The sequence below is a fragment of the Physeter macrocephalus genome, chromosome 4, assembly GCF_002837175.3.
Source record: "Physeter macrocephalus isolate SW-GA chromosome 4, ASM283717v5, whole genome shotgun sequence".
Taxonomy (NCBI): domain Eukaryota; kingdom Metazoa; phylum Chordata; class Mammalia; order Artiodactyla; family Physeteridae; genus Physeter; species Physeter macrocephalus.
In genome coordinates, this window is record NC_041217.1 from 32,900,846 (window position 1) to 32,921,245 (window position 20,400).

Here is a 20,400-nt window from a genome sequence, read left to right on the forward strand (position 1 = left end):
TGGGAGGGAGACACAAGAGGGAGGGGATATGGGGATATATGTATATGTATAGCTGATACATTTTGTTATACAACAGAAACTAACACAATACTGTGGAACAATTATACTACAATAAAGATGTTAAAAAACTTTTTTTTAAAAACTACATTGTCGGGCTTCCCTGGTGGCGCAGTGGTTGAGTCCGCCTGCCGATGCAGGGGACACGGGTTCGTGTCCCGGTCTGGGAAGATCCCACATGCCACGGAGCAGCTGGGCCCGTGAGCCATGGCCGCTGAGCCTGAGCGTCCGGAGCCTGTGCTCCGCAACGGGAGAGGCCACAACAGTGAGAGGCCCGCGTACCACAAAAAAAAAAAAAAAAAAAAACTACATTGTCACAGTAGTCATCACAATTAAACTTAGAGAACAAAATGTAATTCTGGCACACTACCTGACATAATAATGAACAATATTTACATAGTCATAATACAAATGTTACAGATGCTGTCTATTAAATTCCAGATTTGAAAATCATTCTACAGATTAAGTATGGAATCTTAATAATGATTATTGAACAGAATACAAATACTATCACCTTTGACAAACGTTAAAATATGCTGAGTGGTGAAAGGGGCTAAAGAGGTAAAAGAAAGGACAAATATGCTCTTAGATTCATCTTACAGAGACAAATGGTATTGTCCATAGTTATGGAACAAGAAATAGAGATACAGTCAATAGAGGAACTAAAAATATTATGTAATAATACAAGGCAACAGGGTAAGTCAAATTCTTACCTACCAGAGTAAAAAGTCAAAAGACATGTCATAACCTGTTATGTCAAAGAAAAAAAAAAAAGGTATAAACTTATATTATAGATATGGAATACACACTCAAGAAATGAAAAATAAAAGAGATAAAAGTCAGTTCTCTCTAGAAGCAAAACTGGGAGGAAGATGGGTAGAGCGGAAAATTACAGCTTTTTCTTTTTTTTGAGGTAACGCTGGTTTATAAAAATAGGTTTCTTGTGTATAACATTATAATTCAACTTCTATACACACCACATGTGCTCACCACAAAAGCCTGGTTTCCATCCATCACCATGCATTTGATCCCCTTTACCCTTTTGGCCCTCTCCTCACTTCCCTTCCCCTCTGATAACTGCCAATCTGTATCTATGTATTTGTTTTTGTTTCATTTAGTTCCTTTTGTTTTGTTTAGATTTCACATGAGTGAAATCATACAGTATTTGTCTTTCTCCATCTGATTTATTTCACTTAACATAACACCCTCTAGGTCCATTCATGCTTTCGCAGATGGCAAGATTTCATTCTTTTTTATGGCTGTGTAGTATTTGATTGCATATATATACCACATCTTCTTCATCCATCCATCTATCAATGGCATTTAGGTTGTTTCCATATCTTGGATTTTGTAAATAATGCAGCAATAAACAAAGGTCTGCATATATCTTTTCAAATTACTGTTTTTATATTCTTCAGATAAATACCCAGAAGTGAAATAGCTGGATCATATGGTATTTCTATTAATTTTTTAAGAAATCTCCACACTGGTTTCCACTGTGGCTGCACAAATTTACCTTCCCACCACCAGTGTATGAGGGTTCCCTTTTCTTCACATCCTCTCCAACACTTTTGATAATCACCATTCTAATGAGCATGAGGGGGTATCTAATTGTGATTTTGATTTGCATTTCCCTAATAATTAGTGATGTTGAACATCTTTTATGTGCCTGTTGGACATCTGTATGTCTTTGGAAAAAGATCTATTCTGCCCATTTTTTAATCAGGCTGTTTGGTTTTCTTTGTTGTTGAGTTGTATGAGTTCTTTATATATTTTGGATATTAACCCTTTATCAGATATACGATTTGCAAGTATCTTCTCCCACTCAGTAAGCTGTCTTTTCATTTTGTTAATGGTTTCATTTGCTGTGCTGAAGCTTTTTAGTTTGATGTCATCCCATTTATTTCTGCCTTTACTTCCTTTGCCTGAGGAGACATATCCAAAAATTTATTGCTAAGACTAATATCAAAGAGCGTACTGCCTATGCTTTCTTCTAGGAATTTTATGCTTTTAGATCTGACATCAAATCTTTAATCCATTTTGAGTTAATTTCTGTGTATGGTATAAAATAGTGGTCTAGTTTCATTCTTTTGCATGTGGCTATCCAGTTTTCCCAACACCATTTACTGAAGCGACTTTCCTTTCTCCATTGTACTTTCTTGGCTACTTCGTTGTAATTAGTTATCCATATATGTGTGGGTTTATTTCTGGGCTCTCAATTCTGTCCCATTGATCTGTGTGCCTGTTTTCTGCCAATAACATGCTATTTTGATTAGTATAGCTTTGTAGTATAATTTGAAATCACAGAGTGTGATATCTCCAGCTTTGTTCATTTTTCTCAGGGTTATTTTGGCTGTTCTGGGTCTTCTGTGATTCCATACAAATTTTAGGATTTTTTGTTCAATTTCTGTGAAAAATGTTGAGATTTTGACAGTGATCACATTGAATCTGTAGATTGCTTTAGGTAATATGGACACTTTAACAATGTTAATTCTTCCAATCCATGAACATAGGATATCTTTCCATTACTTTGTGTCTTCTTCAATTTCTTTCAACAATGCCTTACAGTTTTCAGCATACAAGTCTGTCACCTCCTTGGTTAAGTTTACTCCTAGGTATTTTATTCTTTTTGTTGGGATTACAAATGGTACTGTTTTCTTAATTTCTCTTTCTGCTAGTTAATTGTTAGGGTATAAAAATGCAACAGAGTTTTGTACTTTGATTTCCTACCCTGCAAATATACTATATTCGTTTAATATTTCTAATAGTTTTTTGGTGAAATCTTTAGGGGTTTCTATATATAAAATCATGTCATCTGCAAACACTGACAGTTTTACTTCCTCCTTTCCAGTTTGGATGCCTTTTATTTCTTTTTCTTGCCTAACTGCTCTGGGTAGGACTTCCAATACTATGTTGAATAAGAGTGGCAACAGCAGGCATCCTGATCCCACTGATAGAAGAATACCTTTCAGTTTTTCACCACTGAACATGATGGTAGCTATGAGTTTGTCATATATGGCCTTTATTATGTTTAGATACGTTTATGTTTAGGTACATTTCTTCTATACCCATTTTATTTTATTGAAAGTTTTTATCATAAATGGATATTGAAAACTGTCAAATGCTTTTTCTGCATCTATCTAAATGATATATGATTTTTACCCTTTGTTTCATTAATGTGGTGTAGAATGTTAACTGATTTGCAGACACTGAACCATCCTTGCATCCCTGGAAGGAATGTCATTTGATCTTGGTGTATGATCCTTTTAATGTATTGTTGTATTCAATTTGCTTAATATTTTGTTGAAGATTTTTGCATCTATGCTCATCAGAGACACTGGCCTGTAATTTTCTCTTTTGTGTGTTGTCCTTATCTGGCTTTGGTATCAGGGTAATGTTGGCCTCATAAAATGTGTTAAGAACCATTCCGTTCTTTTCAATTTATTTGGAAGGGTTTGAGAAGGACAGGTATTAAATATTCTTTGAATGTTTCATAGAATTCACCAGTGAAGCCATCTGGTCCTGGACTTCTGTTTTTTGGGGAGGTTTTTGGTTACTGTTTCAATCTCTTTACTAGTGATCAGTCAATTCAGATTTTATATTTCTTCATGTTTGACTTGAAAGGTTGTATGATTCTTTTATCCAATTCTTATAGGCTGTCCAATTTGTTGGCATATTTGTTCATATCAGTCTCATATAATCCTTTGCATTTCAGGGTAACTTCACCTCTTTCATTTCCGATTTTATTTATTTGAGCCCTCTCTTTTTTTCTTGGTGAGTCTAGCTAAAGTTTTGCCAATTTTGTTTACCTTTTCAAAGAACCAGCTCTTAGTTTCACTGATCTTTTCTGTCATTTAATTCTCTATTTCATTTATTTCCACTCTGATTTTTATTATGTTCTTCCTTCTACTGACTTTGTGCTTCATTTGTTCTTTTCTTCTAGTTCCTTTAGCTGTAAGGTTAGATTATTTGAGATTCTTCTTGTTTCTTGAAGTAGGCCTATACTGCTATAAAATTCTGTCTTAGAACTGCTTTTGCTGCATCCCACAGATTTTGGTACATCTTATTTTCATTTGTCTTTTTTTGATTTCTCTTTTGATTTCTTCATTGACCAACAGCTGTTCAGTAGCATGTTGTTTAGTCTCCACATATTTGTGACCTTTTCCAGCCTTCTTGTAGTTGATCAATCTTCTTAAAGAGACTTGATATTTGTCCCAACATATGGTCTATCCTTGAGAACATTCCATGTGCACTTGAGAAAAATGTGTATTCTGTTGCTTTTGGATGGAATGTTCTGTATATATCTATTTAATAAGTCTAGTCTAATGTTTCATTTAAGGCCAATGTTTCCTTGTTGACTTTCTGTCTGGATGATCTATCCATTGATGTAAATGGGGTGTTGAAGTCCCCTACTATTGTTATGTTGCTGTCAGTTTCTCCCTTTACGACTGTTATATAATTGCTTTATATATTTTGGTGCTATGTTAGATGTATATATTATTAGTAAATGTCATGTCTTCTTGACAGACTGTTCCCTTTACCATTATATATAATGTCCATCTTTGTCTCATTATTTTTTTGACTTGAAGTCTATTTTTGTCTAAGTATGGCTACACCTGCTTTCTTTTGGCTGCCATTTGCTTGGAGTATCATCTTCCATCTCTTTACAATGAGCCTGTATTTGTCTTTAGAGCTGAGTATCCCAGAGGCAACAAATAGTTGGGTCTTATTTTTTAATCCACCCAGTCACTCTTTCTTTTGATTGAATTCAATCCATTTACATTTCGGATGATTAGTGACATATGAAGACTTAGTACTGCCATTTATTTATCATTTTCTGGTTGCTCTCTATCTTCATTGCTTCTTTTTTCTTGTGTTTGTGTCTGCCATTTTAGTTTGGTGTTTTTGGGGGGGGGGGGTTTAAGATTTTTTTATTTTTAATATTTATTTATTTATTTATTTGGTTGCAGCTCGCCAGCTCCTTAGTTGTGGCATGCAAACTCTTAGTTGTGGCATGAATGTGGGATCTAGTTCCCTGACCAGGGATTGAACCCAGGCCCCCTGCATTGGGAGTGCAGAATCTTATCTACTGCACCACCAAAGCAGTCCCAGTTTGGTGTTTTTCTGTAATGTTTTGCTCAGTTTCCTCTTTTTTATGTTTCATATTTCTGCTCTAGATTTTTTGTTTTGTGGTTACCATAAGGTTTGTATAAAACATCTCATAGATAAGATAGTCCTTTTTATGCTGATAGTATCATACCTTCATTTGCCTATACAGTTCCATCCTTTCCCTCTTCCCCTTTTATGTTTCTTTTTTCCCCTTTTATGTTTCTTTTTTCCCCTTTTACGTTTTTGTTGTCACATATTATCCCTTATTATGTTGTGAGTTAATTACCAAGTTGAAGTAGCTAGTTATTTTTAATGCTTTTTTTCCCTTTAACCTTTATGTCACAATTGTGTTTAACAACCTATTCTGCCACAGAGCTGTACTTTCTGATTCTATCTATTTATCACCTTACTCGAAGTTTTGTGTACTTTTGCCTTTTCATTTCAGGTAGAAGAGCTCCTTTCAACATTTCTTATGTGACAGGTCTAATGGTGATAAATTGCCTTAGCTTTTGTTTGTGTGGGAAAGCCTTTATTTCTCCTTCATATGAAGGACGACTTTGCCAGATAGACTATTCTTGGCTGACATCTTTTATCTTTCAGTATTCTGAGTATGTCACCACACTCTCTCCCAGACAGTAGAGTTTTTGCTGAGAAATCTGCTGAAAGCCCAATGCGGGGGTACCTTTGTAGGTTACTATCTTTCTTCCCCTGGCTGCCTTTAAAATTCTTTCCTTATCATTGACTTTTGACAGTGGATCAGCAGGATCACATGCCCTGCTGCATGGTCCCCTGTGGCTGCAGGTGCCATTGCAGCTGGAAGGCCAGAGTCATGTGCGCTGCCTCCACTGCTGTTACCGCATTCTCTGGGGCTGTGGACTCAGCCACCATGGCCAGGGGGCTGGAGTTGCAGGTACCACCTCCACTGTTCTCCTGGTTCCACCTCCTCTATGTGCTCAGTCCAGCCACCTTCAGATGTAAAAATGTGTGGATCTCTCCAGCATCCTGTTCTGTTAGGCAAAGGAAACTCTGTTGAGTTGTTTTACTAGTTATAGACTGAAGGGGAAAGAAGGGATCATCTCATGCTACCATGATCCTGACGCTGCTCTCCGGGAAACTACTGCTTTTTATTGAACATTCTTCTATTAGCTTTGTTTTGTGCTTTGTTTTTCAATTTTCTTAGCCATATAACTGCATTACTTTGACTTCTAAAGTTATTCCAATGTATAAAGAATACTGATGTTAAAATTATTTGAAAACAATAATGCAATATGCATCAAAAGTCACAATAATATGCATACCCTTTGACCAAGCAATTTTGCTCCCAGGAATTTATCCTAATTAAATAATTATACATCTGCATTACAGTGTACGAATAAGAATATTAAGCAGTGTTGTTTATAATAGCAAAAAAACTAAAAATAATATATGAGTAAAAGGTTGGTTAATAAATCATGGTATACACAAAAACTGAAATCGTATGCATCTATTAATATTAATAATGTAGATTCTTTTTACTGATACGAAAAGACAATCACAATATACCACTGTATGAAAAAGAGGTTTCAAGACTACATTTAGCAAGACTTCAATTTTGAAGTTTATATGTACAGAAAGGTAAAGAAGCATGTGCATACTCACATGTACACACAAGCACACATGGACACACACACACAGAGTCTAAAAATTATGCTAAAATGTTATACCATCTAGGAAATGGTATTAAGGTTGAATTTTTATTTTAAGTAGTTTTCTGTATCATCTGAGTTATTTGCATATGGTAATTTATAACCTGAAAGAAAAACTGTCTAGTTTGAAAAATAACGTCCATATACTTTGACTCTACAACTCCACATGCAGAAATTGATTTTTAAAAAATAACAGGATGGGACTTCCCTGGTGGCGCAGTGGTTAAGAATCTGCCTGCCAATGCAGGGGACATGGGTTCGAGCCCTGGTCTGGGAAAATCTCACATGCCGCGGAGCAACTAGACCCGTGAGCCACAACTACTGAGCCTGCGCGTCTGGAGCCTGTGCTCCGCAACAAAAGAGGCCGCAGCAGTGAGAGGCCCGCACACCGCGATGAAGAGCGGCCCCCACTCGCCGCAACTAGAGAAAGCCCTCGCACAGGAACGAAGACCCAACACAGCCAAAAATAATAAATAAATTAATTAATTAATTTTAAAAAAAATGCAAGTCTTAAAAAAAAAAAAAAACCAGGATGGGACTTCCCTGGTGGCACAGTGGTTAAGAATCTTCCTGCCAATGCAGGGGACATGGGTTCGAGCCCTGGTCCAGGAAGATCCCACATGCCATGGAGCAACTAAGCCCGTGCGCCACAACTACTGAGCCTGCGCTCTAGAGCCCGTGAGCCACAACTACTGAAGCCTGCGTGCCTAGAGCCTGTGCTCCGCAACAAGAGAAGACACCACAATGAGAAGCTCGTGCACCACAACGAACAGTAGCCCCCACTCGCCACAACTAGAGAAAGCCAGCACGCAGCAATGAAGACTCAACACAGCCAAAAATTAATTAATTAATTAATTTTAAAATAAATAACAGGATGAATATAAAGCTGTCCATACAAGAAAATTTATGGTAAAGTTATAGAAAAAACAAGAAATAACATTCTGTACTCTACTGGTCAAGGTCCAGTCAAGGGATTAAAAAACATATCAATTATTTTAACAAAGAGAATTTTTTTAACAAAGAATTTAATATAAAAAAAGTAAACTAAGTATGTGAAAACAAAGGCAAAAAAAGGAACACCAAGGTATCAAAATAACAGAAAATAACAAGTGTTGGCAAGGAGGAAGAGAAACTGGAACCCTTATGCACAGCTAGTGGAAATGTAAAATAGAGCAGCCACTATGGAAAACAATATGATGGTTCCTCAAAAAATTAAAAATAAAATTACCATATGATCCAGTAATTCCACTTTCGGTATATACCCAAAAGAATTAAAAGCAGGACTTGAATGGATATGTGTACACCCATGTTCACAGCAGTATTATTATTATTTTTTTTGCAGCAGCAGCAGCAGTATTATTTTTAATAGCCAAAAGGTAAAAGCAATCCAAGTGTTCACTGATGGATGAAAAAATAAACAAAATGGTGTCTACACACACAATGGACTATATTCAGACACAAGAAGGAAATTTTGACACATGCTATTGATACAACATAAGTGAATCTTGAGAAATTATGCTAAGTGAAATGAGCCAGTCACAAAAGGACAAATACTGTATGATTTCACTCATATGAGGTGCCAATCCACAGTTGGTTGAATCCATAGATGCAGAACCTGCAGATCCAGAGGGCTGACTGCACAACACCATTTTATATAAGGGACTTGAGCATCCACAGATTCTGGTATCCACAGGGGGTCCTGGAACGAATCCCCCACAGATACCAAGGGACAACTGGATAAGAATAATTCAATGTCACCTCATGTTCCTATAGGGTTTTTCTATTTGCTTCATCGGCTAGAGTTTGAGTTATTGTTCTGGTGCTGTTTTTTCATGAAAGAAAGGAGTAAATGCATTCTGAGTTAACAAAACCACAGCAAGAACGTGAAAAAACAGGCGATCTGAAAGGCCTGCAGTTTGGCCTGCCATGTTCCTCTCCATGGCACTCAGGCTCACACGGCCAGCCTCACCGCCCAGTGGGGAAGACATATAAGGAATTTGCATAAGACAGCCGTGCAGAATGGAGCTGGAGGAGCCTTATTTGTGCAGAGAGATACTCCTGAGAATAACCCAGATACTCCATTTGATTTCACACCAGAAAACTATAAGAGGATAGAGGCCATTGTAAAAAACTACCCAGAAGGGCATAAAGCAGCAGCTGTGCTTCCAGTCCTGGATTTAGCCCAAAGACAGAATGGATGGCTGCCCATCTCTGCTATGAACAAGGCTGCAAAAGTTTTATAAGTACCTCCAATGAGAGCATATGAAGTAGCAACTTTTTATACAATGTATAATAGAAAGCCAGTTGAAAGTATCATATTCAAGTCTGCACTACTATACCTTGCATGCTTTGAAATTCTGACAGCATACTGGAGACCACTCAGAAAAAGCTTGGAATAAAGGTTGGGGAGACTACACCTGACAAACTTTTCACTCTTATAGAAGTGGAATGTTTAGGGGCCTGTGTAAATGCACCAATGATTCAAATAAATGACAACTACTATGAGGATCTGACACTTAAGGATATTGAAGAAATTACTGATGAACCCAAAGCTGGCAAAATCCCAAAACCTGGGCCAAGGAGTGGACGATTCTCATGTGAGCCAGCCAGAGGTCTTACCTCTGACTTACCTTTGACTGAACCAACTAAAGGACTTGGCTTTGGTGTGCAAGCAGGCCTTTAATTTATATTCAACAGTAAATATGTCACTGGAGAAATAAAATAGGAATCTTCTATCTTAAAAAAAAAAAGAACATGAAAAAACAACTTCAATTGCTTGAGGCATGATGGGAATTACCTTAATAAGGGGCTTCTGACTTCATGGTACAGTGTTTCAGTGTTCAGTATATATACATAATTAGCTAATCATCACTTTTCAAAATCACAATTTCAAAATAATCACTTACCAAACACTATTCCTTTAGCAAATGGAGGAAACAATTCTGAACGTCGGAATAAGTTTTTGTGAATTTGCCATAGTTCTTTGTGTAGTTTCTTAAAGTCACTATATCTCTTCCATACAATTATCTAAAGAGAGAAGATAATTAAATGTGTAACTCACAGTGAAACCATAGATATCTGAACAACAAATAATCTTTTTATTAAAGTGCTCAAAATTGTCATGCAAAGGCAAACATATATGTTCTAACCAATATGGTTAACTGTCTAAAATTAACTAATAATATTTTATTTAAAAATATAAAGCAGCAATTCTTCCTCAAACTGTTCTGTTTGGGTTTTTAAATTTCATTTTAAACAAGTACTATTTTCTTCATACTAGAAAAATATCAACCTAGTACAAAAAAGGTTTACACTACATAAAATGTCACTTAACCTCGTCAAACATTAATTACTATTACCCTGGAAACGAGTTAGATGTCAAAATATATATTCATCTCAAAAACAGCATGTTTATAAACACAAAGTAGTTTAGACAATTTTTAAACATAAAAAACATACTCAGCACTTGCCTAAAGAATAATCTGAAAAACACTGAAAAAAAATGGCTTTGTAGCAAATAATTAACCTAAACTTCTGCATTTCATAAATCTCAATAAAAATAGTAACAAGATTTCTGGAGGCAAGGTAAATCCTGATCAGAATACCACTAAAATTAGGATATTTCAAAAAACAAAATAACAATCATTTAGATTATTTAACATGTAAAAGTTTACCTTCATTAGTTTATTGTCTAAACTTATTTAGATTAAATTAGAAAGAAAAAAACACTTAATAAAAAGAATTTGACACATGGCCTTGATGTTGCTGATTCAGCCCCTCAGTTGCCACAAAATAGGGTAAAACTGAGTTTTAAATTCTATTACCTGGTAAATTGGGGCCTTTACTTCTGAAAAACCTAATTATTTCACTTCTAACGAACTCAATAGTGTAATGCTAATAAGCAAATCTTAGGCCAAAGAGGTAACCAAGTGTGATTTACGAGACTTGTCAAAAAATCTACTCCTGTATATAAGAAATTCTTCACTAAACTCTGCCATACTATCAAAAATTCTACCATGATTACTAAGTGTCTTGCTTTAATATAGGAGACTTGCTTTTAATCCTAGGAGACTAGTCAGACTATAATATGAATTAATTTAAACAAACTGCTTCCTCCTGATCCTTCCTTTTATTCATTTACTTGACAACAAAAATAGTCATCAAAACAAATATTTTCATGAGCCTACTTTATGCTAGGCACTGTGTTGGCACAAAGGATGAAGAAATGAGAAACACAGTCCCTCCTTTAAAGAGTTCCCTGTCAAATTAGGAAGAATAAGCCAACACAATAACTACATCACAAGACAGCATGATAAATGCTTAAAACAGAAGCCCAAGCGTATTATGGAAGGAGCACCTACATAAAGTACTGACTTAGGTGGGCATACTGAAGGGACATAATAGCTAGAACAAAAAATAAAAAAAGACAGAGAGAGAGAGAGAAGTGATTGGGAATGAAGTACTTAAAAGGAGAGAGTGAGATACCAAATATAATTACTAAAATTTTGGCTTTTGCAACTGGATAAATGGTAGTGTTATTCCCTAAGGTAAAGAGCAAAGGAGAAAAAGCTGTTTTGAGATAAGAACGAAGTTCAATTTTAGACATATTTTATTTAGGTGCATGTGAAGCATTTAATTGGAGTTCTCCAATAGAAAAGACAGGTTTGGAGTTCAAGAGCAAAAACTAAACAAGATGTATTAACTGGGGAGTCATCGGGAGAGAGGCGGTAATCACTCAGAAAACATTTCTCAGCATTTGTAACAAGATGAGGAATCTAACAACTGAATGATGGGGGTCAGCCACAAGTAAGGAAGAAACCAAGCAAAAAGTAAGTATTTAAGAAGCTCAGCTATGCCATGACACAGTACACCTGGATGGAAGAAGAGATTTTATTTTAAATGGAAGTAAACAAGACAAATGCTGACAGCAGAAAATCAACAGTTCCAGTAAAAGACACAGTAAGAGGAACTAACTGAGAGAGCCAAACCAACACTCAAAAAGTAAAAGGTCTCAGGACAGTGAGAGTACAAGTGATTTTAATTTTCATATCTTGCTTCTCTGTAGTTTCTAATTTTGAGACATTAACATAATTTTGTCATGGGAAAATAGTGTTATTTTTATATTTTTTAAATAGATCAAATTATGGTGCTACCACGTTTACCAAGGGCTTAAGGGGTAAGTGGGTGGTGGGCTCATGACAGTAATCTTTTTTTTTTTTTGGTCTGTGTTAGGTCTTTGTTGCTGCACACGGGCTTTCTCTAGTTGTGGCAAGTGGGGGCTACTCTTCCTTGCGGTGCGCGGGCTTCTCACTGAGGTGGCTTCTCTTGTTGCGGAGCACAGGCTCTAGGCGCACGGGCTTCAGTAGTTGTGGCACGCGGGCTCAGTAGTAGTTGTGGCCCGCGGGATCTAGAGCACAGGCTCAGTAGTTGTGGCGCACGGGCTTAGTTGCTCTGCGGCATGTGGGATCTTCCCGGACCAAGGCTCGAACCCGTGCCTGCATTGGCAGGTGGATTCTTAACCACTGCGCCACCAGCGAAGTCCTCATGACAGTAATCTTACATAAGGGAAATGCAATCCTTAAAGCCATTATAAACTAGACACGAGAGCTATTCAAAAGACTGAAGCTCATGGAAACAATTAAATCTGCAGATAAAATTTATAGTCTAGTTAGGGTCATTTTCAGATAAAGTCAGAGTAACTTAAAGGGCAAAAGTTAACAACTGAATCACAATAACAATAATAATACCATGGCATATAAACCAGTAGGTAGTCTGTCATAGCAAAAATTAGAGAATCTGTGTTTCTTCACCATGCCCTAATTTATTCACTCATATATTCCTTATTCTGGACTCTAAGACTGTAGAAGTGAAATACCTAAGAGCAAATATAAACCCTCAAAAAAGGCAGGAAATCAAAGAATCCCAAAAATGTCACCATCTACTGCCTCCTTTTCTTCTTACTCCTTTTGAGCTTGGACATTTCTAGAAATCTTCAAAATGTAAATGTGAACAAAAGCACACGTCCATTACATCAGCAAGTATGGATGTCTATAACTGGACTATACAAAGTCCCAAAAGATACATGCAAAACATATTTTTTCTAATAATCAATTCTTTCCTATCAGGAAAAAAAAAGTTATATTAACAGCTATTACTCTGCAGAACCAACCCTGCAGAAATTTCCTATTTATTATAGTTACTCTGAATAAAATTCAATTAAATATTAATTCAGTGACATAATAGACTACAAATTTAATAAAAGCTTAATTTTCATTAAAAACACTGCCTTAAATACTTTTTACATAAAACAAATGCTTTCTTTTCAGATAATTTCTCTTAACAATACCAAAAAAACTTTAGATCTTTTACAAAAGCACTCAATTCAATTAACTTTGTCCTTTTTACTCTCATATAGTATTTAAAACTAGCTGGATCATCTTTTCCTGTAACATCACTACCATACTATCTGCTTACAGATTTTCTTTCCTCCCCTTTTGAAGAGCCTTTTCTTTCTCCTGACACATTTCCAAATGTGCTCAAATAGCTTTTCTAAAACTATTTTATTTATGAAATGACTTCAACGTTAGAGATTTCTGACATGATACATAGAAAGTTCTATTTTGGTTCTCCTTTCCCACATTTCCCCAGTGAAATTTACTACCTAGAGAGAAACAGAGCTATAGGTTAATTTTTTTTTTAAAGGTGGGGGGAGGAGGGCACAACATCTCCATCTTTTTCTTTACCTTCTGCAAGCGTTCAGAGCAGCGGTCCCCAACCTTTTTGGCACCAGGGACCAGTTTCGTGGAAGGCACTTTTTCCACGGACCGTGGGTGGGGAGGGACGGGGAGGCACGTGGGGGGTTCATGCGGTAACGCGAGCAATGGGGAGCGGCATATGAAGCTTTGCTCACTCGCCTGCCACTCACCTCCTGCTGTGTGGCCCAGTTCCTAACAGACCACGGTCCAGTACCAGTCCATGTCCCGGGGCGTTGGGGACCCCTGCTCTAGAGAATCTACTGAACAAGAGGCCACATTAACTATTGCTGTCCCCCTTAAGATTCACCCATGCTGCTATTAATAAATAAAAATTTAGAGGGAATTTTTAAAAGATAAAAAGAAAAAACTATCCTGGATAATTTTAAATTATTTACTCCATGTGAGTGTTTTGGCATCCTTAGGAAGAAAGCAGAGCTATCTGGTAGCATGCACCAAGGGGTGTGTGTGTGTGTGTGTGTGTGTGTGTGTGTGTGTGTGTGTGTGTGTGTGTGTGTGTGTGTGTGTGTGTAAAAGAGCTAAATTTCTCCACTTTTATAAGGATACCATATTATTAGCCCTATACTTGCTTAGACAAGCAGTACATCTACTGATCTTCAATAGCACTTGTGAAGCATGACTAAATTCTAAGCAATAACTAAATGAATCTGTTAACAGAGAAAGAAAGTGAAAAGAAAGGAAACAGAAACAAATTCTAGGTGGTAAAATTCCTCTCCTAAGTAAGAATTCCAATGTTTAAATGAAATACATGGGAAACCAAAAAATGTTGCTATAACTTCAAGGTTATTTATACTTCAAGAAGCAAGCTAGACAGAAGACATTCTTTTTAAAATTTTATTCCATTTCTAACAAAGGACCATGCAATCATCTAACTAAAGGACACTTACAAGAGTTTTCTGATGGTTCACCAACAGTTGTTATTATAAAAGAGATTTCCCCAAAAAAGGATTAAGGAAATGGCAGAGAGTATGTTCATGGATAGGTTGGTTCAGGATTCTCCCTGGAAAAGGGGAACATCAAGCTACAAACTACAGCACAGCAATCAGACAATGTATTCAACAGAAACACAACTCATTTTCAATTCTAACAGAGTTGTAAATTTTCAAAAGCAGAATAGCCTGGTATTGACTATTAATTCAACATAATTAATAGACTTCTAAGGAACAGTTCACACTAATCAACTGACACTTAAGTAGAAAGAGTACTTTATCAATCAAAGGTACAAGTTATTTTCACTGCCATTTTGAAAGGACAGAGATATATAGACACAGATCTAGACATAGATACAGATATAGCCTTTTCTTCCTAAATAACAATATTACAATATTCTCTTCCTGGCTATTGGTGGGGGGTGGGGGGAGATATCTTAAAACCCCTAAGGAAAAAGTATGAAATCGTTTTAAAATGTGTCTTTTATTGAATTCTTTTTAACAACAGGACAAAAACAAGTATCAGATCAGATATAGCAAGTAATAGTAATATATAAAAGTTAAAATATTATCTAAACATGTGTCACAAATTCAAACCAACCGGTAGCAAACAATCAACTTAAATCTATGAATCAAGCCAGGTATGTCCAGTAAGGAGTAGAGGGGCTTGTGGCTAAATAGATAGCATATAGCCCACCTGAAAACACTAAAATGCAATTAAAAAAATAACTTGCAGAATCAAGACTGCCAATTTACAACATCTGTTTTAAACACTTTAGTAGGAAGAAAAAAAATAGATATAGATAGATAGATAGATGCTCTTCTAATCTTACTGTAAATAAGCAAGGACCAAAATGAAAGTAAATTTTAAAATGTGAAAAAAAAGCTAACTCCTCATAGTTAGGATTCCTAAAGGATATATAACAAGGATAAAGTAATTATAAATAGAGAATTCCACAGTTTTGAGCAAAAATATAACAAGCTGTTATTTTAGAAAGAGGGAAATAGTCTATAAAAGAACTACAAAATTTTAAAAAGAAACATCTACACCCAAAGCAGTTTTCCAACATGTCAACATGCCAACTCAGTATAAAAATGAAAGTAGACAGAAACACATAATTTATTATTATGATCTTTAAAATTAATACTAGTTACCAAATACTTTCTTTCTTTTTTTTTACCAAACAGGCATCATGATTTTGAAATAGGTAAAGAGGGGCTCTTAACTGATACTGAAATCTTATGAGTGGTAGTTATCAGAAAAATTATCACATTATTAAACGGCACTATAATTCCTGAAATTCTTATTTATATAACTTAACAACTACCGAAACTTAACATGTACTTAATAGGTCTGAAATAAGATACTTCAGCTATTGTTTAATGAATTGCAGACAATCTCCAGACAAACAAACAAATACAAAAACTGACATACAAATAATTGTTTCCTCAATAAAGCATTTCATTAAATTTTTGTCAAATACATAAAATAAAATTTTCATATGGATAAACATGTTACCTCCTGGACATCCTCTGGATTTCTTCGTGAAACAACCTAAAACAAAGCATACACATAAATCATTGCATTAATTTCAACAGCATTTGTATGAAAAATTCAATTTGCTTAAAGAAAAAGAAATACTATATTATATCACTTACACAGAAGTCAGTTATATAATAACTTCAGTATCTGAAACACATACTAAAAAATTAAGCAAAAAGGCAACTAAAATAAAGTCCACACGCTAAAGATCATGTATTATTACATTCACAAGAGAATGCCTCATGCTTTCCCTCTTACTTGACATAATTCTAAAAGCTTGTCTATCCCCCTTTCCAGCCTACATATAAATCAGAAGCATAAAAAGCAGCTGCACCTGGACAAAGTATACAAAAGGATAGCACTGTTTTATTTTTTTCTTTTTACTTTTTTTTATTTTTCATTTTTTGTCTTTTTTTTCTGTATTATTTCTTACAACTGTATGTGAATCTAAAATTAGCTCAATAAAAATTTCAAGTTAAAAAAAAAAAACAGCGGGCTACCCTGGTGGTGCAGTGGTTGGGAGTCCGCCTGCCGATGCGGGGGATACGGGTTCGTGCCCCGGTCCGGGAGGGTCCCACGTACCGCGGAGCGGCTGGGCCCGTGGGCCATGGCCGCTGGGCCTGCGCGTCCCAGGCCTGTGCTCCACAACGGGAGAGGCCACAGCAGTGAGGCCCGCATACCGCAAAAAAAAAAAAAAAAAAAAACAGCAACCACAATGCTCCCATACACCACTATCTGTTAGAAGTAATCACTGACCTCCTAATGGTGAAGAAGAAAACAAAACTAACCCATAAAAAATTATATACATCATCCTCATCCTTAAGGAGCTCCTCCTGGCTGAAGGCATAAAACAGTAAACATGATACGATGGCCATTCTGTAAGTACAGACTGAGATAGGAACAGGGATGGGGGTGCAAATAAAACAGAAAAGGTCAGGGAAAACATCAAAGATGAAGGATGAGGGGGAGGAGAGGATTCCAGACACAAGAGAAGGAACGCTGGACAAGCTGGAATGGAAGGAGCTTTAGGGTCGCTTGCGAGCTGCATTTTACAGTTAAATTCAAATTTAAATTCCTAAGACTGACTGCATATGGGCCTTTAAGGTGTGATTGGCACCTGGCATCATCCCTTACTATCCTGCAAGGCCCCAGGACCTAACCCCATTACCTCTTGGACCCCCACCCCATCTTTCTACCCACACAGATCTCTTTTCCAGGAGGTCAAATTTATCAAGTGTATCCCCACCCCTACCTGAGGGCTACCATGCTCACTGTTCCCTTTGCCTGAAATGCTTCTCCCCTCAGTATTTTCATGGGTTGTTCCTTCATCTCTTTCAAATCTTTACCCAAATGTCAATTTCTCAGTGAGGACTTTTCTTTCCTTCCTATTTAAAATACAGCTCTACTCACACCTGGCATTCTCTATCCTTTTCCCCTGATTTATGGTTTTCAAAATATTATGCTATGTATTTTACTTGTTATCTATTTTGTAACCTGTGTGTAGGCAAGGACTTTTGTCTGTTTTGTTCACTGCTATACTCCCCTGGCCAGTAATTGACTTGTGGTAAATATTCAGTAAATATTCAAGGATTAAATTTTTAAAATTATATAAATCATTTGGGGACAAATAACCCTATCAATATTCCCGGAGCAAGGGGGGTGGGGGGGTGAGGCGGTGGATTCTTTCAGACTTCTCTAATGACAAAAGCCAAAAAGTCTAACACCATTTACAAAGAATTCCTCACAAAATTTACAAAAAAGAAGGCTGGGTGCTTAAATCATCAAACAGCATTGTAGAGTGGGAAAATCTCACATTAGATACATAATACCCTCTATGCAAATGTAAAAATCACGAATTTGATGCTACAATATGTATTTTGCAGAAACAAACAAAAAGATACATCAAACATATTAAAATGGTTTCCTGTGGATGAGAGGAAAAAAGTCCTTGATGACTGGTGACAATGAACTGGGAGATTACAATCAACTCAACACTACTCCTGAGGTCCAAAACAAAAACAAAAATATACTATTTAAAGTGAGACAAACCTGGGTTCAAATTATAGTTGCTCCACTTACAGGTTTGATCTCCTCTGTAAAATGAGGATAATACTCCCTGCCTGGCCTGGCTGTAATTGACATCAAATAAAAACAGAACAAGAACTCCATAATTAAAAAGTCATCTCCCTCTCTCTCTTACTAGAGAATTTAACACAAGAATGCCAACAGAGGGACTTCTCTGGTGGCAGAGTGGTTAAGAATCTGCCTGCCAATGCAGGGGACACGGGTTCGAACCCTGGTCCGGGAAGATCCCACAAGCCACAGAGCAGCTACACAAGAATGCCAACAGAGGGACTTCTCTGGTGGCAGAGTGGTTAAGAATCTGCCTGCCAATGCAGGGGACACGGGTTCGAACCCTGGTCCGGGAAGATCCCACAAGCCACAGAGCAGCTAAGCCCGTGCGCCACAACTACTGAGCCTGCACTCTAGAGCCCGCGAGCTGCAACTACTAAGCCTGCGTGCCACAACTACTGAAGCCCACACACCTAAAGCCCGTGCTCCACAACAAGAGAAGCCACCTCAATGAGAAGTCCATGCACCGCAACAAAGAGTACCCCCACTCACTGGAACTAGAGAAACCCCGTGCGCAGCAATGAAGACCCAACACAGCCAAAAATAAATAAATAAATAAATTTATAAATAAATAAATTAAATTTTAAAAAAGAATGCCAACAGAAAAGGTTTTCAATTTCTTGCCACTCTATTCTCCAATTTTCAGGATATAAAATTTGGTGAAATCGCTTAGCAATTTTCATTAATTTAGAACAGTGCTGTCCAATAGTACTTTGTCTGATGATGGAAGGAAATGTTCCCTATCTGCACTGTTCAACACAGTAGCCTCTGGCCACATGCTTCTGTGTGGCTACTGAGCACTTGAAATATGGCTACTGCAACTGAAGAACTTAATTTTTAATTTTATTTCATTTAAATTAAATTTAAATAAAAGTAGCCGGGCTTCCCTGGTGGCGCGGTGGTTGAGAGTCCGCCTGCCGATGCAGGGGATACAGGTTCGTGCCCCGGTCTGGGGGGATCCCACATGCCGCGGAGCGGCTGGGCCCGTGAGCCATGGCCGCTGAGCCTGCGCATCCAGAGCCTGTGCTCCGCAGCGGTGAGAGGCCCGCGTAACACAAAAAAAAAAAAAAAAAAAAGTAGCCACATATGGCTAATGGCTACCATATTAAACAACACAGATTTAAAGTAAGAGGTTAGAAAGGTAACTAACAACCATATATTATTCAAATACTGGATTTTAGCTATTACTTTCAAATTCCAACCCTCCCCGAAAAAGCTTTCCAAAAGTTTTTGGAAACACACACACCTTTCCAAAAGTATGGTGTTTCACATAATTAAATGATTTAATTTTGCCTCCTATAATTTTTTCTTATATTTTTGTAAGATGTGGTAACGAGAAGAAAGTTAGAGATAATCAATCCACTAATATCCACCCACCAAAAATAATCAACATATGATCACTGGCAATAAGATTTATTCAGGTATTCCTTACATTCTAAGATGTACCTTTCTGAAAATTTACTAATTTCCTGAATTTACAACTCAATCATTTTATAAACATACTAAAGTAACTTGCTATTTTAAATAATCTTTTTTCACACATGCAAATGATCTTTTTGTGACAAAAGAAATTATTTCCTGGTTTGGTGTATGTATCAGAAGTATCACATTTTAGATTTTCCTCAGGTAAGCCATTCCAGAAATCAAATATATGTGTACTGCAATAAGCAAAAACACATTAGTAATCCCCTAATGATATCCACAATTTTAAAACCATTTCATCAGAAATAACCAATCTGATTATGATTCCTCATTCACACTCTTACTGGTTCACATACTTCTGCTGTGTGCTGGGGCTACGATGGTGAGCAAAAGAAAGTCCCCGCCTTCACACCTCCCAGAGCTCACAGTCTGGTGATGCGCAAGACTGTAGTGTGTTAAGCAACAGAGTACGGAGTGCTTCATCCTAGGCGCTTCCCATGACACTGAATGCTCGCTGAATTCTCCTTGTCCAGACCACAGTGGCATCCCAGCAGCAGACAAGAACAGTTTAGTGACTTAAGACCTTCAATGTTTTCATAGTAAGTTACTCATGGTTATTATAGAAAATCAAAGCCTAAGTACTCAAACTACCTAAGTGAAGGTCTTTAATTTTTTTTAATATTTATTTATTTTATTTTTGGCTGTGTTGGGTCCTAGTTGCAGCACATGGGATCTTTGTTGCAACATAC

At 36.8% G+C, this 20,400-nt stretch overlaps 1 protein-coding gene and 1 pseudogene across 4 annotated transcripts in view; one reads left to right on the forward strand and one right to left on the reverse strand.

Moving 5' to 3' along the window:
- RPS6KC1 (ribosomal protein S6 kinase C1) overlaps nucleotides 1-20,400 on the reverse strand; it is a 243,181-nt gene that overhangs the window by 198,392 nt on the left and 24,389 nt on the right. For all 4 annotated transcript variants that reach the window (XM_024133753.2, XM_055084079.1, XM_024133751.2 and 1 more), the window contains exons 2-3: nucleotides 16,073-16,108; nucleotides 9,758-9,878 (exon numbers count right to left, since the gene is read on the reverse strand). In XM_024133753.2, the coding sequence (XP_023989521.1) occupies nucleotides 9,758-9,878; nucleotides 16,073-16,108 (157 nt within the window). The remainder of the gene's footprint in view (nucleotides 1-9,757; nucleotides 9,879-16,072; nucleotides 16,109-20,400) is intronic.
- LOC102984573 (NADH dehydrogenase [ubiquinone] flavoprotein 2, mitochondrial-like) lies at nucleotides 5,996-9,556 on the forward strand (annotated as a pseudogene).